At 43.1% G+C, this 26,351-nt stretch overlaps 2 protein-coding genes across 2 annotated transcripts in view; both read right to left on the reverse strand.

Annotated features, from left to right (window-relative positions):
* Positions 1-21,043, reverse strand: part of lamb1a (laminin, beta 1a) — a 54,020-nt gene extending 32,977 nt beyond the window's left edge. The window contains exons 1-15 of the mRNA XM_079501882.1: positions 20,902-21,043; positions 20,146-20,315; positions 18,459-18,597; positions 15,108-15,181; positions 12,228-12,416; positions 12,021-12,084; positions 11,475-11,674; positions 9,370-9,490; positions 7,878-8,066; positions 4,914-5,090; positions 4,229-4,341; positions 3,265-3,344; positions 2,646-2,781; positions 1,576-1,734; positions 519-646 (exon numbers count right to left, since the gene is read on the reverse strand). Of these exons, the coding sequence (XP_079358008.1) occupies positions 519-646; positions 1,576-1,734; positions 2,646-2,781; positions 3,265-3,344; positions 4,229-4,341; positions 4,914-5,090; positions 7,878-8,066; positions 9,370-9,490; positions 11,475-11,674; positions 12,021-12,084; positions 12,228-12,416; positions 15,108-15,181; positions 18,459-18,597; positions 20,146-20,315; positions 20,902-20,929 (1,967 nt within the window). The 5' untranslated portion in view covers positions 20,930-21,043. The remainder of the gene's footprint in view (positions 1-518; positions 647-1,575; positions 1,735-2,645; positions 2,782-3,264; positions 3,345-4,228; positions 4,342-4,913; positions 5,091-7,877; positions 8,067-9,369; positions 9,491-11,474; positions 11,675-12,020; positions 12,085-12,227; positions 12,417-15,107; positions 15,182-18,458; positions 18,598-20,145; positions 20,316-20,901) is intronic.
* Positions 21,044-25,208: 4,165 nt separating this feature from the next.
* lamb4 (laminin, beta 4) overlaps positions 25,209-26,351 on the reverse strand; it is a gene marked incomplete at its 5' end in the record, with an annotated part of 44,950 nt that continues 43,807 nt past the window's right edge. The window contains one exon of the mRNA XM_079502391.1: positions 25,209-26,086. Within this exon, the coding sequence (XP_079358517.1) occupies positions 25,950-26,086 (137 nt within the window). The 3' untranslated portion in view covers positions 25,209-25,949. The remainder of the gene's footprint in view (positions 26,087-26,351) is intronic.

Genomic DNA, 26,351 nt, shown 5'->3' on the forward strand with positions numbered 1-26,351 from the left:
CGCACCACCGAGTGGCGCGCTACGAGCTTGTAGGTCTGCTATTTTTTGAAAAATCGTGAAAATTTTTATTTCAGAAAACTGGAGGATTTAGAAGATCTTTTTTTTTAATTTTGAGGTCAGGCCTAAATGGGTTAATTCGACGTCAGTGCCTAAATAGGTTAACACTGGAGACGGTGTGAGAGAAAGTTAGCCTGGCTAATAAGCCAAAAATTGCCTGCCGGCGGATTACGGTCTGGAGAGGCTCAATTGTACGCCCATTTCCTACACCAGAGAACTGGTGTGGCCAATCGGGACACGGTATGCAATATGGGCGGGCTTTGGTACAGTGACGTTCAATGCTTGAGACCTTTGACTGACAGTAGCTCTAACCAATTGCGTCAAAGAGAAAATGTTTGAACCCGCCCCCCGGGAAACAAGATCCATACACAGCATCTCCAGACTCAAATACCACACGACAGTGTGATTTGAGTCTGGCTTATTAGCCAGGCTAAGAGAAAGTAGCCCTGGTCCTCTCGTACCGTGAGCCGGGGTGGAGGGAGGTCGACTGGTTGTCGTCGTCTGGCATGGTGTTGACACAGCGGCTGTCTGCCGTGATGGAGCCCGGACGCATCACTGTCATCAAGACCTCCTCCCACTGCTCTGGCAGCTGTGCAGACATCACACAAACAAACAGTAGGTTTTAGGTGGTGAATTAACTCTTGAGCGTACGGATACGGCATGAACAAACCCTTCACATCTGTACATTTCTTGCTACAAATTAACCCATTTTGACCTGAGATCAGATTCTAAAAATGTCTTCTACATCCTGACAGTTTTCTGAAAAAGCTGTTTCTATGTCAGTCGTTCTTTGATTTTTCAAAAATAGCAGACCTACAAGCTCGTAGCGCGCCACTCGGTGGCGCGCTATGAGCTTGTAGATCTGCTATTTTTCAATAGCTAAAGCATAGCATAATGCTAACACCAAAAGGGGTTAAAGCAATAAACCGCGAGAGTCTGGAATTTACAGCAGCTATATGAGCACGCAGTGAAATGCGATGTGTAGCCTAGCTTTGATTTTTAATAACAATTACACAAGAATAAATTCCCTGCGACTAATTTCCCCAAAACACTTGAAGGGGCCCTATTTTTGATTTAAAAAAAAGCAAAGAAGTTTAGGGATAAGGGCTAAGGTACCGACAAAAAAATAGGGCCCTTAAGACCATGCAACCTTAAACATATACAATTTACAATTACAATGTAGGCATTTAGCAGACGCTCTTAATCCAGAGTGATTTACAGTAAGCAAGAACAACACATACAAAATTGTCATCAATAATCATAAGGAAGCTAAGAACCTATAGCATCTGTCTAACAGTAGAAAGACTGTACAGAAAAAGCTATGAGTATACACTATAGAGTGCCATGTCTACATAACATGCTATCAAGATTACATAAATTGAGCCGTTGCATCCGCCTGTAAGGTCATCGAGGCTAGTGCTACCTCAAGAGCTGCGGGGCTAAGATGGAGTCTGAAGTTGTGAGTTTTCAGACTATTTTGCTGGAGCGTAAATATTACAGAAGAGGCTTCATTCACACCTGTGGCTCGTAACGGATGATTATGTCGTACTCCATGGAGTGGGGGAGGTTGTCGATGGAGAACTCCAGGTAGGCGCCCTCTGGGACGTTGACCAATCCTGTGCCAGTCCAGGTGGGGTTGCGGTCCTGTGGGTGTGGCCTCGGTACCAGCGTCACTCCCTGAAGGAAGAAGAGGAGGAGTCAATGGCAAGCCCCCAGTGCAGCTCTCCCAACGTTGAAGCACTGGGCCCTAGTGGTAAGAGGTGGGACTGCAGGTGGACCCGTGGAGTTATGACTAGGAAACCCCGTTGCAGCTGGGCTTTAACATTGAGCGCACGTTTGCGCTTCCGCATTTTGGACACCACATTTGGTGTCCAAATCGGGGAAAAAACGCGGAAGTAGACGGTTCTTCCGGGTGCTTCAAAACGCCACTGAGCAACTTCCACTGAAATTAATGGGGGGTGGGGCTGTCGCTCCGGTTCAGTCTCTATCCTTTTAATACTCTATGGTCAATGGGCTATATGCACACACTCCATTTTGGAAAGAACTTGGGCCACTTCCCTACTTCCTTCACAGGTGTTACAGATGATACTAATGAAGGTGCTGTTCCATTCTGGTAAAACAGAGTCAGGGTGCTGCTATTGTGCGTGTTGGCTCACTGAAAACACTCTGCTACCCCAGTGAGTCTCAAAGTGTCCTTGAGACAGTGTGTCACACACGCACACGCACACACACACACACACACACACACACACACACACACACACACACACACACACACACACACACACACACACACACACATCGCAGTGACGACCCTGACAACAAAAGCCAACTCTGGACTTTAGGAACAGCCAGAGGAACTCTTGCACTCTGACTCGCATGTAATTAAAAACTCTATAGCTGGGGGCCAAAACCAGTTTACCCAAAGAATAATGCCTGAATGCTGATTGAGACCGGTCGTAAGCACTAGAAACAAGATGAAGGTTGAGGCTTTGGTCATGAGAAGAAAAATAAAAGTTTACATTTTTTATTTGGGGAAATAAAAACACTGCATGGGGAAGTTCAAAAACGGTTGAAATGAAACTCACAGGTCCAAAGTGGGCGAACTCTCCCTCGTAGGTGTAATGGTCCAGAGCGATGAAGTAGAAGCCAGACTGGACCTGGTCGCAGCGCCGGCCGAACATGTGGTCCCTGCACACACACTGACCCGTCTCCTGGGAACAGCTGGGAAGACAGAGAGAGAGAGATGAGATTTCTTCTAAAGGAAATCAATGGGTGACATTGTTTTTAAGTTACTATAAGGGCCTTCCTTATCCCATTTTGACCTGAGATCGGATTCTAAAAATGTCTTCTACATCCTGACAGTTTTCTGAAAAAGCTGTTTCTGTGTCAGTCGTTCTTCGATTTTTCAAAAATAGCAGACCTACAAGCTCGTAGCGCGCCACTCGGTGGCGCGCTACGAGCTTGTAGATCTGCTATTTTTCAATCGCTAAAGCATAACATAATGCTAACACCAAAAGGGGTTCCCGCCCAAAATGGGTTATAGGCAGTAATCTTTCAATCTATCATGTATAGTATGATTATTTTAACATTTCCATACAAGTGACCCCCCCCCCCCCCACACACACCCTATTTCACTGGGATGAGATCTAAGACAATTGGCTCAGAAGATGAAAACGTTGAAACAGTCGAAGTATATGAACTCACTCATTGTTGACCGCTCCTCCCGCATCACAGTCACATGGTCTACAGCCGTCCATGTCGTTGCTCAGACCCCAGTGCTGAGGCTATAGAACACACACACACACACACACACACACACAAACACACAAACACGTATCGTTTAAAAAAAAGAACAAGGCCTTCAATGATGGCGTTATTGCCGGCCTCCCACCATGTTCCACTTTAAAAAAACAGTGTTAAGGATGTTCTTTAAGGTTGGGATGGTTGAATGGGGTGGTGTGGTGTGGGGTTTCATGACCAGAGATTTACAGCTGCAGCAGGGGGCGGGACGCTAAGCAAGGACAGCCAGCAAACCACTTAGTGGTTACACCAGGCTGAGGTAAAGCCACAAACCAGGAAAGATGTATTGTGGTGTGTGTGTGTGTGTGTGTGTCTGTGTGTGTGCGTGCGTGCGTGCGTGCGTGCGTGTGTGCGTGCGTGCGTGCGTGCTTTTGTGCGTGCGTGCGTGCGTGCGTGCGTGAGTATGTGTAGGCTCCACACGAGACCCAGGATAAATCGTATTAGGAAATTATTCAAGGGGAGAACACATGTCGATATACAAGACCGGCCAACATCAGTGGCATAATAGTACAGATAACTTCTCTAACCGTGGCAAATGAACCAGTTTTACTGTGTTACAATACTTTTCCATACATATGGATACAATAGTTATTTAATAATACAAAATCAAATGAATCCTGTATTAAATTTTATTAGTTTTTTTTGTTGTTTTTTTTAGCCCAAACCACACTAAAGGGTCGCCATGCAACTCCTCGCAACCAAACGGTTGAGAGGAGTTGCATGGTATGGTTTGGGGCCATTGATTTGAACCAGTTGAATCACTCGGGTCGACGTGTAACAGGGAATATCACACCGCTGGGGGGACGGACGTTAAAACCGTCTCGTCCCGTCTCGACCCTTTGGTGTGGTTTGGGCTTCATACACTCACCAGACATTGGTCACAGTCCCTGCCGGTCACCAGAGCTTTGCAGTAACAGTCTCCTGTGTCTGAGTCGCAGGGACTTCCACCCCCTCTGGTTCCCAGAGGGTTGCAGGTGCAGGCTGGATTGAAACAAGGTCACCATTTAGTTTCCAGTAAATTGCAATGGATTTCAGGCATTGTAGTAAGTCATGCAAGTCATACAGACAATATTACAATGAGTTCCCCTTGCATACTTTGGCATGAAGCACAAAAGAAAATATGTGACATTACATATCAATAATACATGAAGATTCCAAGAACATAGGAATATTTGTGATTATCTGATCTCTTTCTTTAAGGGATCTGTAGTCTTGTTGGTACACAGTTTTACTCGCGTTCAGAATTAAATTAACCATTGGATTTTGCTTAAAGGGGCATTCCAAATAAAAAAATGTCCCCCCATTCTGTGTTTCCTAGAACTGGAGGTCTGAAAAAATCATTAACATGGTGAATCACATCTTGATGACATCATCAAGATGTGATTCACCATGTTAATGATTTTCTTCATACTTTCAGTTCTAGGAAACACAGAATGAGGGGAATTTTTTATTATTTCCACACAACAGCTCTAAGGTATATTAATGACATAGTAAAATGTTGAAAATGAGTGGAATGCCCCTTTAAGTTCATTCATGCTAGTCAGTCATCTTACCCTGGCAGCCCTGCGGGTGGTCACTCAGGCCGTAGAAGGCTGCTTTGCATTGGTCACAGCGCTCGCCCTCCACGTTGGCCTTGCAGCGACACTGGCCAGCGATCAGCCCCGTGTGCACGTCCGTCATCCTGTCACACACGCCGCCGTTCTGAGAGCCCGTCGGGTCACAGTCGCACGCTGCACACAGACAAGACACACGGATTGACAAAGGTTTAGAGCTTTTAACACGGACAGGTGTCAATTATTGTAGTATATGCTGTGCTATACTCACTGGGGATTCATTCAAAACCTACTTTCCTCAATTTTTAGACTAGTCGTGCAAAGACTTTAGACTTTAGACTTTAGTCTGTTAAAATAATACTGACATTTTGTAGCTTGCAGCCCTTCGACTTTTTGCTGAGTGGCCCCTGAGCCCTCCTAAAGTTGAGTAGCCCTGATCTATTCAATGAGGTAGGACTAAAATCAACGAGTCACTCAATCAGTTAAGGCTCATTCATAGTTTGGATTTTCGGTGGTGAGGTGACCACCAGAGCTGAAATAACGTCGAGCGGTGGTGAGTAAAAACAGAGAGAAGGGCTGGGGCGGTGGTGGTGGTTTGCTCTTCACCGCGGCACATGACGTCATGTTGTAGTTCGGTGGTCACCTCACCACCGAAAATCCAGACTATGAATGAGCCTTTAGAATCCAAGAGTATATGGCAGGATTCAGATGTTCATGGAGTGACAGAAAATAGATTGATGAGACAAGAAAAGCCAGGTCTTTATAGCCACAATAAACAATACCTAACAAAAGAGACTCTGCTCTTGGTGTAGTTGAAAACAAAGGAAAGGAAACTTCCAGGGCCCCTACAGAACGTACGTCGCATCTGAACCCAGAAGCAGGAAACACTGTGTGCTCCTTTTTAACACATTTAGGCGAAATTTAAAAAAAAAAGTCTTCTGAAAGAATATATATTCAAAGATTTGTGCCACATTTTCACAATTTTTCAAAAATAGCAGACCTACAAGCTCGTAGCGCGCCACTCGGTGGCGCGCTATGAGCTTGTAGATCTGCTATTTTTCAATAGCTTAAAGTATAACATAACGCTTAGTTAGAACACCAAAAGGGGTTCCCGTCCAGAATGGGTTAACAGAGCTAAATATATATTCTCAAGGCAATCCTGAACGTCACCGGAAAATGTCAAGCATTCGTGTTTCGCTACTTCACACGCAACAGACACAGGGTAGCGAATGCAAGTGAGAGCCGCAGCGAATCACAGAGTCGAATGCTACAGGAGGCCAAAGCCGTAGCGAATCACAGAGTCGAATGCTACGGGAGGCCAAAGCATGACCTGATAAGGATGGCAGAGAGAGAGGAATGACAACGATGCACCAGTGTTGAATTTGGCAGCAAGATTTAATTTTAGTTAAAGTCATATAGTCTTTGGAATAAACACTTAATTTAGTTTTATAGTCATCTGAAATGTTTTAGTGTTGGTCTAGTTTTAGAGGACTAAATATCACTCACACGCACGCACGCACGCATGCACGCACGCACGCACACACGCACGCACGCACGCACACGCACACGCACACGCACACGCACACACACACACACACACACACACACACACACACACACACACATCCAATGTTTGGGACATACAAGGATTCCACTCGACAGCGACCATAGGAGCCCTCAGCGCAACCGCTAACCGCGCCTCTCAAAACCCAAAACACAGCGGCGAGCGACGCCGACACACACACATGCTCCCCTCACCACACATTTGACTGGGGCGGCGGGGGGTGCCCCTCCAGGCCTCATTAAGCCCCCTTGTGTTTCAACCGCCCGCCAGGGGGACATGAGATGATATATGAGCTGAGGTTAGGGTCGGTCGGGATTCACATGGAGAAAAAGAAGCCGATAACGCTTCAAAGCCCAGGTGTTCTCTTTCAACTCCTGACCACAGAGGTCTCATCAAAGAGAGGAAAAGAAAATATATGAGATAAGTGCTGAAAAATAAAAGGGTTGTCAGTTGTGGAAAGATGAGAGGGTGGTTTTTGTGTGTGTGTGAAAGAGGGAACACACACCGATTCCAGACTCTTGCTTACTGTAAATCGCTCTGGATTAAGTTGCTAAAATTGCAGACATTAAAGTTTACCAACTTCGGCTTTAAACGCTGAAGATTTTGACTGTGTAGGTTTTCCCTGGCATCATCGAAACTGCTAGGTGCAACAAGCTCTTTATAGTGAACGATTTTGTTCGTTTCCGATGTTCTGTTGTTGGTTCACTCGCTGTGTTTTGTTATGGCTTTCCTCTAGCTTCAGTCAGCCTCATAACATTAGCTTCTGCTGCCACTCGCTCTGCATTGCGGCGTTCAGGAGTACAGGTTTTTATGCCGTTCAGACTATGGGTTTTATGGGGTAAGTCCCCCATTGGCTTAGAGGCAGCGTAGAGGCAGCCAATCATGAAAAAGTGTCCAGTACGGTCGTCTTTAACCCATTTTGGGGCGGAATCCCCTTTTGGTGTTTTAAGCATTAGGCCTATGTTATACTTTAGCTATTGAAAAATAGCAGACCTACAAGCTCATAGCGCGGCACCAAGTGCCGCGCTATGAACTTGTAGGTCTGCTATTTTTGAAAAATCGTGAAAATGTTCAGTTTTTAACTCAAATCTTTGCTTCTGGAGAGGTCCCCTGGAACAACATATTTTCAGATGGGGGGTCGGCGGCATATTACATAATAATCTTTGGGGTCCTTGACATGAAATATTGAGAACCACTGATATAGAAACATGAGGTTTTTCAGAAAAAAATGCATTTTAAAAAGACATTTTAAAAATTTCGACGTCAGGCCTAAATGGGTTAAGGTCGTTAGTAGTGGTGCGTGCAAAATGTATTCCAGGCGCATTTCAAGCACCAGGCAAAAAACTATAAACATCAGACATGAGCTTTGCACTGGGGGGGGGGGGGGGGGGGGCACTCACGTTCACAGACGTTGGGGTCCCGGATGTCCCTCTCGGGGTGCTGGTAGAAGAAAGGCTTGCACTGTTCACAGTTGTGGCCCATGGTGTTGTGCAGGCAGTCGTCACAGACCCCGCCGCTGACGTTGGCCGAGGTCAAGTACACCGCCATGTCGAAGTGGCAGGAGTCGGAGTGATGGTTACAGTTGCACTCTATGGGGGGAGGAGAGTAAAGGAAAGTGTGAGAGAGGGCAGTGGTGTACATTTACTTACGTACAACTTTGAGGCATTTGTACTTTACTTGAATCATTTCCATTTGCCGGTACCTTGACTTCTACTCGACTACATCTTGGAGGCAAATATATGTGTACTTTTTACTCCACTACATTTATTTGAAAACTTTAGTTACTAGTTACTTTGTAGATTTTGATTGTTATTACAAAACATACATTAACCACTTCAGCCCTATATATATATACACATTTCGACCATTTGAAAATAGCCCATCTACAAGCATCGCCACGCAATGTGAGCTTGTGGATCTGCTATTTTCAAAATGAAATGAGACTATTTTCAAAATGAAATGAGACATTCTGCATGGTGAGTACTTTCACTTTTGGTACATTCTGATACTGATACTTTTGTACTTTTACTCAAGTACATTTTGAATGCTGTACTTGTACTTGTAACGGAGCATTTCTATATTGCAGTATTGATACTTTAACCCATTTTGGTGTTAGCATTATGTTATGCTTTAGCTATAAAAATAGCAGATCTACAAGCTCATAGCGCGCCACCGAGTGGCGCGCTACGAGCTTGTAGGTCTACTATTTTTGAAAAATCGAAGAACGACTGACATAGAAACATAGCTTTTGCAGAAAAGACATTTTTAGAATCTGATCTCAGGTCAAAATGGGTTAACTTAAGTCAAACAGTTGAGTGCACTTTCCACCATTGACAGAGGGTGGGCGTGGCCTGTGGACAGAACAACAAAAACCCTCATTCATTGTTTACAGCAGCCAGATGTTGTGCTGTAAAGTGTAAACAATGGTCTAACAGGCGACGCAATTACTCTTGTTTGCTGAACAAATACAAAAATCCCGGCGAGCTGAAAGGATTATCTGCAGACAATGACACAAGAATCTGGCCTGCAGTGATGGCTCTTCATGGATTTTAAAACGTAAACAACATCTAATCTGTCAAATCATTGACTTGGATCTATGGAAGACCCTTAATTAACCTTAACACTTTGACTATTGAACACGAGTGAATTGACTGTAGAACACTTTCCCTCCCGTTCGCGAGTTACCCGAACTTTTATAACTCAAATATTTGCTTCTGGGAGGTCCCCGGAACAAATATATTTTGAGATAGTGGTCGGCGGGTCGTTGAGATTAAATAGTTTGAGAACCACTGACATAGAGACATAGAGAAAACAGTTTTTCTGTATTTGACGTACACAACAACGTGGTATGGGTGATGTGACGTTTTTTTCTTCTAAATAACGGGTACTGACTTTTGCAGGCGTTGGTGTTGCGTCCCTCGGCGGGTCTCCAGGGCAGGTCGTGGTAGAAGTCCTGGCACTTCTCACAGTTCAGCCCCATGGTGTTGTGGTTGCACATGCAGTGACCGTGGACCTGAGAGAACACACACACACACACACACACACACACACACACACACACACACACACACACACACACACAAACACACACAGGTCAGAATCATCTGTATTGTCACATCACAAAAAAGTGGGTGAAATTTGTTTTTGTGCATAGTTCCCATCGTGTTATTTTTCCCAAGAAACAAAGAATGGGAACACAGGGTAAAAATGTAAGCTCGCTCCACGCTGTACTGTACTGTACTGTACTGTACTGTACTGTACTGTACTGTACTGTACTGTACTGTACTGTACTGTACTGTACTGTACTGTACTGTACTGTACTGTACTGTACTGTACTGTACAAGCCCTCCTCCCTGCCCTGTGTGTGTCTGTGTCTGTGTTAAGGCTGTGCAGCCGTGACACCTGGTGGTGAACAAACGCTATAATGCTATTTTCGTGCTCGGACACAGCCAGGGACAGACCCAGCAGCCACACACATAGCTGCCTATAGGAGTGGTTGCACCACTCGAAAAAAGCATGGCGGGAGGGAGAGCCCAGAAGAACAATATGAGAGATATTTTCATTCCAGCCTCGTCTAACCCCTCTGAAAGGGAGCAGGAAATGTTTACATGTTTGGTCAATCACATCACATCCTCATCACATCTGGTCTGTGTTAGTTAGTCTGTGAGGAGGACAATGCAGACATACTGGCCCAATGACTCAGAGAATAATGACCACATGGAGCTTCCTTGGACAATGAATGGGTAATAAAAGAGACACTCTAGGGCTCCATTTTCGTCACCGCTAAACCCCTTATCCCTAAACTTCTTTGCCTTTTTTTGAACTATTCAAAAATGTTTTTCAAAATAGTAAAAAAAAGAAGTTTAGGGATAAGGGGTTTAGCGGTGACGAAAATGGAGCCCCTAGGGGCCCTATTTTCGTCCATGCTAAACCCCTTATCCCTAAACTTCACAACTAGGTGAAGAATTTTTATGTTTTTTAAAATAGTAAAAAAAAATATAATAATGAAAAAAGGCAAAGAGGTTTAGGGATAAAGGGTTTAGCACCTGATGAAAATAGGGCCCTAGCAGCCTGTTTTCCAAAATGTATTTGGAAAACACAAAAATCATGGAAACAGAACAGTAAAACAGGTCAGTAAAACAGAACTGTGTGTGTGTGTGCGTGCGTGCATGCGTGCGTGCGTGTGTGCGTGCGTGCGTGTCATGATTCTGAGACCTATTTACTGTAGGCTTTGTACAGAGTAGACCTCCCTCATTTCATACTGAGCTTTACGGTCCAGTGGGAAAAAGGACACTGTATGAACCAAACAGGGGATAACACAGACAAAACAGGAACCACTTTGTTTGCTCTTCTCTTCCTTTGTCTAATACTCTCTCACACATAAGTATGAATAAACAGAAACACACTTCCAGCTGTCTACAGCCCAGCTAGGCTCATCACAAATAAACACAATCTTGGATGATGACTAAGAGACTATGGTGACATTCACACCGGAAAGCTTTGCTGCGATTAAAACGAATCCTGCTGCGCATTGTCAGAAAGTGCACTTTGTTTGGCAGGTGTGAAGGCTCATCCAGTCCCAGACGGCACGACACATGCACGTTATGAGTATAATTTTATCACCATAGATTTCACTGAAGGTGTGTGAAGGCAAACCGCAGCAAATAAAAAATGCAAGAATCCCAACTTCTCTGCCCATTCCCATCGAGTCTACCGAAGTATTAGGTGGGAATGTGACCTAAGTAACACCAATCATATTTAGTTGCACGCATGCAGACACGCACACGCACACACACACACACACACACACACACACACACACACACACACACACACCTAAAGGCCCCCTGACACACCAAGCTCAAAAGTGTCGCGTGAGGAAGTATAAATTAAACGTTAATCTCTATGCCGCCGATGGACATACTGTGTAGCCCTTTGCTTTTTATAACTGCACCATCGTGACCATGAAACGGTCTTCCACGGGACAGAAGACTCACCATGCCCTCCACTGCCAGCGCCCCGTCTACGGGGGCACACTTGGAGGCGTGCCCGTAGCAGAAGCAGTTCCCTCGGACCACCATGTCGTAGATGGAGTAGTAGTACTTCTCCTTGATCTCCACCCGAGAGTCCAGGAGGTTGTCGCCCAGCGTGTGGAGCCTGGTGAACTTCACCCGGAGGTTGGTGATCTTAAGCATGTCTGGAGAGAAGACGTGGTTTAGCGGTTAGTTGTTGATCGGTGGAGCTTTCAACCTATATATATGGCCCCAGTAGGGGGCAAGAGGAAACGGTGGATCTCCAAATGTCTACTTTCTTGTGTTTTGTTTTTGACCTGTGCCACCTTAGCTTTGAACCACTTTTAAACATTATTTAAAACACACACACACACACACTCACACACACACACACACACACACACACACACACACACACACACACACACACACACACACACACACACACACAAGGTAGTCGATGAATTGTTTTTTGTCATTAGTATTAGTCGACGAAATCAATCAACACTGGAAGTCACCACCAGGACATACTTTGGATTCTGGGGCTGTACGGGTCATCGATGTAGAACACCGGGTCCAAAACACGGAAAATGACCTGAAACAAGAACACCATGTCAAGTCAGCATACTGACACCTGCATACTCATCCACGTATCCTAAAAAAAGTTACATGAAACTACAATTCGGTAATGACTCCAGGTATAACGTTCGCTAAAACGTTGAAAACGAACGTATATACCTCTCCTTCGGTGGACGGCTCGATGTCGGAGTAGTGCGAATCGCAGATGACGTCGTCCACTTTCTGCATGGGACCCTGGGACACGGAGCGGAAGGCCGACTCGCAGTCGTAGGCCAGGTAACGGTACACCTGCCAGGTCTTCCCGAAGTCAGACGAGCGCTCAATCGCCATGGCGGCTGGTCGGAAGGTCTGGTGGGGGGGGGGGGGGGGGGGGGGAGACAAAACATACTTGTCAGCATCTCATTTAGGCCTGACGTCGAAATAAAAAAAAATAATATATATTCAAAGATTTGCGCCACATTTTCACGATTTTTCAAAAATAGCAGACCTACAAGCTCGTAGCGCGCCACTCGGTGGCGCGCTATGAGCTTGTAGATCTGATATTTTTCAATAGCTAAAGCATAGCATAATGCTAACACCAAAAGGGGTTCCCGCCCAAAATGGGTTAACTCTTACGGTCCGTTTTCAAATGAACACTCATTTTTTGCACCCGAAGAAAAATACTTTGAGTTACTCCACTGCACCCTCTACCGATATTGCCAAGAGAAACCCCCATATAGACAAGATTTTCCCTTCTCTGGACAAAAACTGCATTTTATACGTGTGTTGGGGGGGCTCAGAGTGCGTCCACCGGGGAAAGTAGTCTTTCTAATGACCAAAACCGTCTTTGTATTGGTGAGTAGCGATAATGTTATTTTTATTTTAGCAGAAGTACAATCTATACTTACAATCTAAGTATCTACAAGCTCACAAGCTTGTAGATAAATAAAGTAATTAAATAAAATAAATGATATTAGACAATTGTGTCAATCTTTGCAGGTGCTATAGTATAGTGCAATAGGAAATGAATGGTTTGACACAGTGCTGACAGTGCCTGCAAGCACAGCCGTTAGTAAGCTAATATAAATGTGTTTGTTTGAGTAAACACAGGTGTTCGTTGACTTCAGTGCCAACTCTGAAGTGTGTGGCACTGCCCCATCATTGCTTATATAATCTACTATAACACAAAATTAGGAGTTTGAGTCAACACAGGTGTTGTTGACATCCACACACACTCCCCCCCCACTGGCATTTTTCCAGGTGGTACAGCGCAGATGTGGTCTGTCTTGGGGGTTTAAATATCGCTGATCGTCTCAGGGAGACATAAACCATCCATTTGGCCAATACCGTAATTAAACGTGCCCCAGTCAACGTGTGCCTGTGCAGTGTGCACACCGTATAATACTCACTGTTCATTTATCAATTTGTAACTCAGCGAGTTACAAATGTAGACTCGATGAGTTTAAAGCTAGTGTAAGTGATTTTCTTTGGTTACAATAAGTGTTTAAAAGTTCTAAATAGTAATAGTACTCATTGCTATAGAGTGTTTGTGCAGTAACAGGAGTCTCCATGTCCCTCCGGCTTTTTATTAAACAGAAAATGCATTTTCAGAACACTGAAAATGAAACTGGGATACCGATTTTATCCAATCAGGATAGAGAACTCTATAATCTAGAAGATGTGTAAGTAATGACACAAAGAAATGAGCAGAACAATTTGAAACTGGAGCACTATAAAAATTAAGCTCATAATTAGCTACTCTCTCCTGATTGGCTGACATTTTCTCACCTATACCTGAAAATGTATTTTCTGCAGCAGAGTGTTTGTAGAGCTGCTATTTTTGAAAAATCGTGAAAATATGGTGCAAATTTCGAATATATATTCTTTCAGAGTGAACATTTTTAACTCAAATCTTTGCTTCTGGGGGGGTCCCTGGAACTACATATTTTGATATGGGGGTCGGAGGTCAATTACATATCATTTTTGGGGGTCCTTGACATGAAAATGTTTGAGAACGACTGAGTATAGAAACATGGGTTTTTCTGTAAAAAGTCAGGATTTAGAAGACATTTCTAGAATCGTCCTCCTCAGCCTCCATCTCCCTTCCACAACTAAAAGCGGTGCTGCTGACACAGATAACAGGTCTGCCAGTACAGTATGTCTGTCTGACTGTCTTGTCTTTGTGGTTCGGTCTTCCCTGCACAGCAGCAGCACATACTGTACTGTACAGTATTTATTGTGTGAATGGATGTTGCACAGCTGTTACACTTCAACGTGAACCTGATGACTTCACTACAGAGTTGAGCCTAGCTGGCGGGATATTCTGTCTGTATACGTGACTTTGCACATTAAATAAATCCTCTGGCAGCGCATACCTCTTGCTGAGTAAAACGATACGACCCAGACGTACAGAGATCATAGCCTAAGACCCGTTTTTTTATTCTTCCCCCCCTCCACATTCCACAAACTCACCCACAGCTGTATGTGTGCGTTGTGATTGTGTGTGTGGGAGTAGAGAGAAACAGATAGACAGAGAGTTAGAGAAAGAGACACAAAGTGAGAGAGAGAGAGAGAGACACAAAGTGAGAGAGAGAGAGAGACACAAAGTGAGAGAGAGAAAGAGACACAAAGTGAGAGAGAGAGAGAGACACAAAGTGAGAGAGAGAAAGAGACACAAAGTGAGAGAGAGAGAGAGAGACACAAAGTGAGAGAGAGAAATAGACACAAAGTGAGAGAGAGAGAGAGAGAGACACAAAGTGAGAGAGAGAAATAGACACAAAGTGAGAGAGAGAGAGAGAGAGACACAAAGTGAGAGAGAGAAATAGACACAAAGTGAGAGAGAGAGAGAGAGAGACACAAAGTGCGAAGCCAGAGAAAGAAAGAGAGTGAGAAAGAATAGACCTCCCAGGGAGAACCGGTCTAATCTGAAGTTGGACCCGGCATCCTCTTACCCCCCCACCCCACCCCCCCTGCTGTGGGCCATCCGCCCCCTCACGCCCCCCCCCCCAACCGAGGCTGGACTAGTCCAGACTGCTTCAAGTTCTCATTGGTTGGCCTTACCTTAAAGGTCATGATAAGGTGGGTGAAATGAAACTCTGCCTCCAGGTCCAACTGAATGGTCACATTCTCCTTGCCTGGAAATGAAAGGGAGGCAGGAAGTAGAGAGAGGGTTTAGAGTGTGGGCTTTGTGACAACAGGGGCACGTAACATGTTTGTATTCTCATTTTTGCTTTGTTTGTGCAGTTAACTTTCTGTTTGCCGCAACTTGTTGCTGCTGCACACCTTTTACGTTTTAACCCATTTTGGGCGGGAACCCCTTTTGGTGTTAGCATTATGTTATGCTTTAGCTATTGAAAAATAGCAGATCTACAAGCTCATAGCGCGCCACCGAGTGGCGCGCTACGAGCTTGTAGGTCTGCTATTTTTTAAAAATCGTAAAAATGCGGCACAAATCTTTGAATATATATTCTTTCAGACGACTTTTTTTTACGTCATGTCAAAATGGGTTAACTCTTTTACTTTGTTACTCTAAATCAGATGCATTGCCTAAAATGATAACTTTAACAATATTCCAATATTCTCTGAGTTAAATGAACACTACAGATTTAACGGTGCAGGACAACATGAGGAAAGAGGGCAAACAGAAAGAAACAAGAGAGATGAAAGACAAGTATAGAACATAATTATGGGAGAGAGAGATGGAGAGATGGGGAGAGAGAGAGAGAGAGAGAGAGAGAGAGAGAGAGAGAGACATTTCAAGAGATAATGTGCTCTTAAAAAGTGGGACATGGTCAAAAGGGAGAGGAAGAGAAGAGGGAGAAACGAAAACATCAACAGCGAGCTGGATTTTCACCAGGCCAAGAAAAACAAGCGAGATACATCAGTTATCCTCCACTCCTGACCGCTTCACTATCCCTGCTACAATGTAAACTGAAATAATCAAGGACTAAGTAATTATTTAAAATAAAATAATAATAAAAAGGTATTGGATAGATAGATAGATAGATAGATAGATAGATAGATAGATAGATAGATAGATAGCTAGATAGATAGATAGATAGATAGATAGATAGATAGATTCCTCAGCTTGACTCTTTCTGCTCCTTTGTTCCAGATTGCAATGCATGTTGGTTGGCAGGGCCTTTTACGCAGCTGTTAACAAATGAGCCATCAAATCTCTTCGGAAGTCTCAATGCTCATTTCAAACATCGTTAAGTTTCCGCGTCGAAAGAAAGGCTAATTACAACAAAAGAGCCTGCTGTGCTGTGCGCAGGGCTAATGTCCCATGGTGGGATTATATTGGTGTTATATATCCTTGAATGAACTTTTAATTCCCACAGTAGTGAGGAAGACGTTCAGTCTGTCAAGAGTTATACGTTCCACATGAAAAACCTCAATTTCCAGTTGCCTTTTAAGCCCCAAACCACACCAAAGGGTCGGGTCGGGACAAAACGGTTGTAAGGTAAACCACACCACTGCAAATCCTTGCAACTCAATGAGTTGCATTGGTGTGGTTTACCGTAAAAAATGTTTCGTCCCAACCCGACCCTTTGGTATGGTTTGGCCTTTGACCGTACAGAATTGGTGTATCTACTACTAGGTCAGAGTTGGAAACGGTTCTACTGCAATAGTATTAAGCTCTCCGTGAATGAATGAAACATTCCTCGCCTCTATTCCTCATGTCTGTCTGGCAGCTAGTCCACTGAGAATTAACATCGCTCCCGTTCTTCCGGAGGAATCTCCCCAGGCAGCGCTCTTTCCTACCCCCCCACCCCCCCCCCCCCCACCCCCCCACCCACCCCCCCCACCCATCCCCCAAAATAATAAAGACCTCTCGAATGAATTACTGGAAGGCAAGTCACCCTGGATTAATGTTTTTTGGGTTAGAAAAACAAAACAACTTCAAATTCATGTCTCTCTCTCTCTCAGTATGGCTCATATATATCATATATATTGGATTCAGTGTATCCGGTTTGATCCAGAAACAGAAACATTATTTTATACACATAAAACATACATATAAAATGAAACATTCATGTCTTTGAAGTAAGTATGTAACATTTATTTCCAAAACCGGCATGACACTGCGAAATCCACGAGCATTCATAAATACTCTTGAGAGACCCAAGAGAGATTTTTTCTCTCGCCCTGACACCAAACTGCATTAATAACGTTAATAATAGTGTTTTCCAGGGATTTTACAAGCCAAGCTACATCCTGACATCATAAAGGTAATCATTCCCAAAGGGTCAGCCCCTATAATTCTAGCGTTCACAGCCAGGTCACGGTGTCTAGCTGGTCAACCATTGCTGGGCGTTCCCTTTGATGTTATCTGTCCTCCTATTAGGATCTTTGGTTACGGGCCAAGCAATAGGAGAAGCGAGAGAGATCGACCCGGCCTGGGAACGCAATCTGTGTAACCTAAGAGCTTTTAACCACTTTTAACCATTATTTTACACTTTAGCTGTTGCAAAATAGCAGATCTACAAGCTCATAGCGCGGCACTCCCTCCCTGTCTATTCTCACCTCTCTCCCTGCCCCCCCCCCCCCCCCTATCCTTCTTTTTTCTTCTTTTCTTATTTTTCTGATGTAAAGAGAAGCTAGTGGCGGCGCGACCCATGTTGCTGCGGCCCGTGTATTCATTCAGCACATCATAATTTCGTTGTACTTCATTGAACAATGACAATAAACCCCCATTCCCATTCCATTCCACTGCCGCGCTATGAGCTTGTAGATCTGCTATTTTGGAAAAATCATGAGAATGTGGAGCAAATCTTTCAATATATTCTTTCACAGCAATTGTTTTACAACATATTTTCAGATGGGGGGGGGGGTCCACGGCTAAATACAGATAATTCTAGGGGTCCTTGACATGAAAAAGTGTGAGAATCACTGACATAGAAACATAAGGTTTTTCAGAAAACTGTCATGATCGATTTAGATTAGAAGAATTTTGTAGAATCTGGTCCTCGGGTCTTAACCCATTTAGACCTGAGGACGATTCTACAAACAGTTTTCTGATAAACCTCATCTTCTATATGTCAGTGGTGCTCAAACTATTTCATGTCAAGGACCCCCAAAAATATATGTAATTGGCCGCCGACCCCCATCTGAAAACATGTTGTTCCAGGGACCCCCCCAGAAACAAAGATTTGAGTTAAAAAGTTCGCTCTGAAAGGATATTTATTCAAAGATTTGCGCCACATTTTCAAGATTTTTCAAAAATAGCGGACCTACAAGCTCGTAGCGCGGCACTCGGTGCCGCGCCATGAGCTTGTAGATCTGCTATTTTTCAATAGATAAAGCATAAACATAATGAAAGGGGTTCCCGCCGATTAATGGGTGAAATCTAGATGGCGTTTTCTTTGCGTTCCCTTCCCTTCCCGCCACCACAACCAGGACGTTTCCTACCGTTCTCTGACTGCCACCAGGTCTTCAGGCGGTTGGGACCATAGATGGTGACCACGTTCTCGATCCGGTGGCCACTGCTTTCGTCCAGGCGCTCGCCACGGTTTTCCCGGGAGTCACACATGAAGCATTTCTTCTCCTCCTGCAGGGTTAGGGTGAACGGGGGGAGGGGGGCAGAGAGACAGGGAGAGAGGACGGGGAAAGAGAAGGGACTATTGTCAAGAGAAATTCCTCTGATGCCGTGCTGATTTCTTCCAGTGAATGGAAGACGAGGAGAGGAGATAAGGATTGGACTTTGAGGAGCTCATTCATGCATGGGTGGGAGTCTCTTCTTGACTTTGACAGTAACTCTTAAATGAATCACATTGTATTCTTCCCCCTAGACTACACAGAACAACATAGGCCTATATTTAATGTGTGTGTGTGTGTGTGTGTGTGTGTGTGTGTGTGTGTGTGTGTGTGTGTGTGTGTGTGTGTGTGTGTGTGTGTGTGTGTGTGTGTGTGTGTGTGTGTCCATATATAGGTGATAACGTCGTTATTTATTTAAGGCTAAACACTTCCTGAGAGGATAAGCGATTTAAAAAAAGGGGGCTAGTGGGAAAAAATCCTCCATCAACGTGTTGTTCATTTCAGTGATAACGTTACGTTAAATTAAGTTCTAAAAGGAGAATACTCAGGCCATGCTGCGTGCTGATTTAATTTGAGGCTCTCTGTAAGGACCAAAGCCTCTCTGCATTCACGTGTCTTAACTTTCCTCACAGTGAATTCTTGGGTTTTTGTATGAACTTATCTGATATCTAGAAGTGTATCGGGAACTGAATGGACTAAGAAATAATGTGTGTTAACATCTGGTTGCAATTTCGTTTAGAACCGTAAAAGGGAATTAATCAGAAGAACCAACAAACGTTTGTACGATAAAAGTCTTTTTGAAGTTCAGCCCTTAAACCTCTCGAGAGGTTTGACTCTGTCTGTACTATGGGCTGTTTAGACATTTCAGCAGCCACTTCCATCCACGTCTGTCTGGGTGAGAACAATAAACCCCCATCTGTAGCAGATGTGGACAGACACAAATTCATTTCAAGAAAAGTCTTCCCAAAAAGCCTTTTGTTGGTCACCATCATCAACCTCAACTCAATTCTTAATAGGGGTGCCTTTTGCAGGCAGAGGAAACAGTCTAGACAAGTCGGGGAGAGAGGGGCCTGACATTCAAGAACCACCATCCCTTCCTCCACTCTTGCTGGCTGCAGTCACACTCCTCCTCATGGCTACACTGACGAGAGCAGGCGTTCAAAGAAAAGTTGGAGATTGTTTATTCATAAATTCCACCCCCAGTGGACATGCGCTGAACTATAACCTTTCATTGAATGTAATAAAGTGAATGCCAAAATGCCAACAACAATAAAGGGGCAATTTATTTTAAGTTAGGGAACTGTGGTGAATATTAGACATGGTTGGAACTTTTCTACAGAATTTTGAGCAAACGTGAGCTGCTGAAATAGGTTAATATGGAGTGGGCCTGCCTAATAATTGCTCTTTTCAGGACTGATTTGTGGACTGATTTGTAGCCTTAGACTGACCAGTCATGTCAGACAAAACACACAACCCAAACACATACAGCCGACAGTTCTAGTCAAGAAAGCAATGGTTTTCCTTTGAGACTATACAGCATAGCAGCACTGCACAACATTACCTGTAAGTGGCTGACAATACAGAAAGGTTCTGGCTGGGCGACTCCACATGTTGAGGTGCTGTGGAGCTGGTGGGCTCTACCGATGAGGAGGTCTCCAGTGGCCGGGTAGCAGCTGCCCTTCGTGCACTGACCCGGGTCTTCCTGCGCAAAGACGCACGACCACCCTACCGCTGCGAAAGTGGAAGCATTGCATTCATATATAGGTTTCAATACTTTCTCCCAACAAGTTATAACTTATACCGTAGTCTATAGTTACTATTCGACATCAATTCAACTGTAGCTTTGAAAAGGTTTTCGTGGAGCCATGCAAAATGCTGGTCAAACTTTGTCTCGGTCCCCCCAAAATGCCCAGATGAAGGTTCAAAGTAAACACAATACCAAAACATCTCCCCTCTCATGTGGCACAGTACAAGAACCATTCCAATTTCCCACGGCCATGTTGTTAGTTTGATTTAAATCAATGTCACATGAATGCATTCTCCATCCATGACTGCTAACAAGAACAATATGTTGTAAGTAATTGCAACATAATGTTACAATGTAGACTATTACAGTGTAGACTAGGCGACTAGCAACAGATCAAAGAAAGCCCCAGCTATATTTATTATTATAGAAATAAACACAATTTTATATATAGTTAAAAATGCAATATAGCTAGCCTACAAATCCTAATTAAACAATTTCAAATAGATGTAATTGAACAGTCACGTGTGAATTTAAAACTCCGTTAAAATGTAAACCAAACATCCAACTTACATAGTAGGGCGGCTAGAAGTATCGACATAGTTTGTTGTAAATGTGTGTAGCCTCTATCCTCCGTGCGTCGCTTCTCCAATCTCCTCCGTGCGTTACGTTAGGCTACTGTCTGTGTGTTGGGCAGCTGCAGCTCCCACTGTCCCAAAATCCCAAACTGATGTGAATGCGATTATGCGAGCACAGCTTTTCTGTCTTGTTCTCTCCAGTTGTTAAGCATGCGCACACATTCTTGCGCGCGCGCCCTCCCCTCCCCCCAACGCAGCAAGATCAACCTTATTTCTCTTCTTGGGAAGAAGAAAGTTTCCCCGACAACATCAGTTGAGTCAATCAATCTAATCTATAAACCCTAAAAGGATTGCATCTGATTAATTTAGCCACTCACTCACTATTTGAGGGTGATACAGATGTATAGAGCTGTTAAGTAGTTTGATCACACAAGCACACTTTTATGAGATTTAAAAAGAATAGTGGTCACAGTGTCAGTGTGTCTGACTGTGTGCTTGTACCAACCCCCCACACCTCTCCTTTCATGAAACAAAAGAAATTCCACCGTGACCCACCCACCCACCGGGGAGAGACCCCATGCATGTCCCAGGGCTCACAGGTAAGCTACAGAGTACAGACAGGACAGGGGGAGGGAATGCCTGCAAAACCCTACTAATTTGCAATACTCTCTATTACTCTGGTCAAATTTGGAAAAGGCAGGCTGCATGTAGCCTACTTCTAAAGTGAATATTACCCGTCATTCACCTTTTACAAGAGGGAACCATGCATGCCCTGTTATTGAAGATAACCAATTCCAAATTGCAGTGCTGTTTTCCTGTGCATGTGTTAGTAATGACAGATCAGCTTCAAAGACTGAACTTTTACACCTACACCATAGAAGTTGGAACTGTGATGTGCACGTGTGTGTGTGTGTGTGTGTGTGTGTGTGTGTGTGTGTGTGTGTGTGTGTGTGTGTGTGTGTGTGTGTGTGTGTGTGTGTGTGCAATGAGGGCGGAGGTCCTAACTTAATTATCTACAAACCAGAGGGGGGGACTCTGAGGACTTGAACCAAAAAGATCTAAAATGATTCAGATCCTTGCACATGCAGCCACATGTGTGCACAATTTAAACCACACCACATACAGCTGACAACTGTATAACACTTGTATTTATACTAAACAACTCCCAACTATTAAAACAAAAATGTTGAATTATTGTTGTTTACACACAACAAACCCCACAAGCATGCATTTTCATGCAAGCTCTAGCACGAATCATTTTCAAATGTTACCATGCATATTAAAAACTGCAGTGGGTAATCTGACTCCTCCTAATCCAATTGACCAATGACCCACAATCAATCAAGCCTAATAATCAGTGGTGGAAAAAGTACTCAATTGTTTTACTTAAGTAAAGTACCAATACTGCAATTTAGAACTACTTCGTTACAAGTACTAAAAGTACTTGAAGTACTAAAAGTAAAAGTACTCATTGTGCAGAATGTGCCATTTCAGTTTCACAAGTTCAAAATCTATTGAAAATTGTGAGCTTATAGATCGGCTATTTTCAAATGGCCGAAATGTAACCGAAATGTAACCGAAGTGGTTAATGTATGTTTTCTAATCAAAATTAAAATCTCCAAAGTAACTATAGTAACTGAAGTTTTCAAATAATTGTAGTGGAGTAAAAGTAAAAAATGTTGGCTCCGAGATGTAGTGGAGTAGAAGTAAAAGTATTGGAAATTGGAAATACTCAAGTAAAGTACAAATACCTCAAAATTGTACTTAAGTACAGTACTTAAGTAAAAGTACTTAGTTACTTTCCACCACTGCTAATAATAAGAGACATGCAGATTACTTTGTTTTGTTTCCCGTAGGTGAGGCTAAAGTCACGTCTGGAGGGCAGGGTGGGAAATGGGTCACCCCCACCCCCCTAGTATGAAGAAGGCACATTCTTGTAGCCTGCATCATCATGGCCTTGGCCATACTGATAATGTGGATTCAATTTACAATCACAATGTAGGGCATTTAGACGCTCTGAATACAGAGCGACATACAGTAAGCAACAACAACACATGGTAACATAAACACATCAAACACATACACTCTTGGGCATTGTGACGTTACCGTAGAAATGGAAATCACCATATTTTTGGTCTATACCGTTATAATTAATCGTCCATTCTGGTCAACCACTATAATTTGTCCTTTACCAGTGGGTGTCTCATGCAGCCAGATGAGAACTGTATGCAAGGCTTTCAAACTTCTGTGAAAACCAATGGGCAATATCTATGTCAAAACTCATGGTGTATTCATAGGCTAGCTAAAATAATCGATCTACAAGTTCACCACAAGTCGCGATGCGCTGTTGTGAGTTTGTTTAGCTAGTATTTTTGCTATTATTTTTTGGAATGTGTGAAAAATAAATAGCCTATATTACATTTCCGCTATATTACAGTTTTCACCTACAAATTACATTCCCAAGATAGAGATGTAAGGTTTAAAGTATACTATAGCCTCGGAGACCCATGGCGATTTTCTCTGGTTCAAAGTTGCTAAAGGTATTTTTAGGGTACAGAATTTGCCTCTGAATTTGGAATTTGGAGTCAACACAAAGTACTGATGTACACATTTTTGTATATAGTTGTATATAGAGGGAATTGTGCGTGACATCATCATCATACGCAGAAGTTATGTAGGCATGCCTACTGAGTGGCAAGAAAAACAACTAAGAAAGGTTCTGATTGCATTAAACTGTGTTAAACGACATTAAACTCACTCTGCCGCTCAATTTGCCACTCACTTTATGCCTTCGATGTGCATACCCTCTATAATATATAGCAATAATAATGTGGTTGTCACAAAATGGCCAATAAGGCACACCGTGGACTTGTCTAACCACTGCACAGTGCACTAGAACCATAGGTCTATACTAGGGATGCATCTCTTCACATGCATGTGAAGTGGGAATGGATCCACATTTGAATGTTTGAATGTGTGAATGTTAATGACTCTGTTTAGCTCTGTGGGCCACCGAGGCACTGACGCATACAAGGACATTCAGGCTAGAGATGAATGAGTCATCCCTGTGGCCAATACATGGTCCGCTAAAACGCTTCAACTGGATCAGAAAAATATCGATCCAAGGACATCCCTGGATATCACATTATCCTTGGATCGATATTGTGTGACTCACATTTGGAGCTCATCTTCATTTGAGGACCGGATGTACACGAACACTATCTTGTGTGTTGCCTTACCCCCTTTCTTCCTAAATTTAGTAGCCAAATTTGACTATTTTGAAAAACATTTTGAAATTGTTCAACTAGCCAATCATTAATCAAACATTGACACGTAGATTGGCAATTTGAAATATTTAAAATAAAGTTTAAAAAAAATAGTAAACAATGGCAAAAAGGTTTAAGGGGATATGGCAAGATGGCCCTTAGTGAGTATATATACTGATATGGAAATTGTTCCATATCAAAACAAAAGTGGCTCAGCTTGTGGCTGTGGTATGTTGTGTTCCCACCCATGCATCTCACCATTAGCAGCTAAATGGAAAGTCCATTACGCAGCGTGTGTTTCCACAGCTATAGAGGGCAGTGAACTGGAAAACAATGGCACATGCAGTGGAATTAGAAAGGCTACTTTCCTCAGACAAATTTTTTAGGGGAAGTGTTTCAATTTTCAAAAGTAATTTGTAAAAAACACACATTTGCACAGAATGTATGATGATAGATGGAAGCATTTAGGTAGTTTGTGAGTTACATCAAAGTGAGAATTCACAATCACTAGTACACTTCACACCCAGGAGTGATATGAACGGAGAATTGCAAGGAAAAAAGAACAAATGGATGCTGACATTCCAAGCCCGTCAGGGAACCCATTCCAAGACTGAATGAAATGTAATCTAATTACGTCCACTTCTATGATTACTTTAGTAGCTGCGGTGGAGCGCCACACCTACCATCACGACTCGCTGCACCAAGCCGTGCTACTCATACGCTGAGTTAATTGGCGGTGCCCGGGATCGATCCCATGAACCAAAGGTTCCAAAGGCGAGAGCTCTACCGATTACTTTAACATTTTGTTTAACCCATTTAGGCCCGACGTTGAAAGTCTTCTGAAAGAATATATTTTCAAAGATTTGTGCCTCATTTTCACGATATTTAAAAAATAGCAGACCTACAAGCTCGTAGCGCGCCACTCGGTGGCGCGCTATGAGCTTGTAGATCTGCTATTTTTCAATAGCTAAAGTATAACATAATGCTTAGTTAAAGGGGCGGGGGGAAAAAATAAAGAAAAAAAGACACAGCCTAATGTCAAAATAATACAATTTTATATTAAATATTGCATACTTTAGAACATTAGAGGTATTATAGCTGAAGCCTGAAATAAAGCTTATAAATGTTATAAGGTAACATTTCTGTAGCCTGTTAAAACATTTATAGTTTGGCATGAAAGTAGACAGTGGTGGCTGCGACACTGAGGGAAGTGTATGGTAAACGCATGCCCCCTTGTGGTAACACTGAAACATTACAGTCTGGGTTATAGCACAATCAAAGGATATCGGTTTTTAGAACAAAGAGCTAGTAAGATAAATATACATGTTATTATTTATAACCCTGTCCAATATAAAATAAGAATAGAATGTGCCTCTGGAAGCTAAAACTAATCCAGCATGCCAAACTGGGGGAAAGAAATTCACAAAACTTCTAACATTCTACGTGTGTTGTGTTCAATGTTATATGCCTCCTTTACAATAAAAACAAGTCTCCTCTGTGATGGTTTTGCAATATTGAATACATCAAAAGCTTATCTTTGGTATATTATGGAATAATTTAACGTGCTTTCATTAATTACTCATTTTCTGAATTCCTGAATATTTGTTCCAGGCACAAAATGCTGACTGGAATACATCACAATCAATACTGTGAATAATGTAAAATATAAATGTTCTTATATGCGTCAGCTTTTGTCATGATTTCCTCTGACAAACATACCATTAGAATCTGCAGCAAGTTCAAGAGCTCCATGTGTGTGTATGTAGAGTTTCTAACTCTACACGCATTGAGTGTAGCCTTCTGCGCGCCTGGCGATCTCGTTCCGCAGGGCTTCCACCTCCGCCAACATCTCCTCAATTTGATTCACAAAGGCATCTTTCTTCTTGAGTGCCTCTTGGATCTTTTTTTCCAAATCTGGGTAACAAGACAGAGGGGGAATATAAGTAGTACTCCATAAAATAGACAAACTGACTTCTATTTTTCTCGCTACTTTGGAAAGACTTTTGAATGTCTTTTTTGAAAATGTTTGCCTGTAATGACAGTGGGATGCCAGGTTGAAAACGGTTAAGTCTGTATGTAGATGTTATAAACATCGAATTAATGAAAAGTATTAAAGGTATATTCAGTGATTTCACTTAATTCAAATATCACTTATTTTTTCTTATTTTTTGGTTAATCC

Source organism: Electrona antarctica, assembly GCF_951216825.1.
Source record: "Electrona antarctica genome assembly, chromosome: 5".
NCBI classification, from domain to species: Eukaryota; Metazoa; Chordata; class Actinopteri; order Myctophiformes; family Myctophidae; genus Electrona; species Electrona antarctica.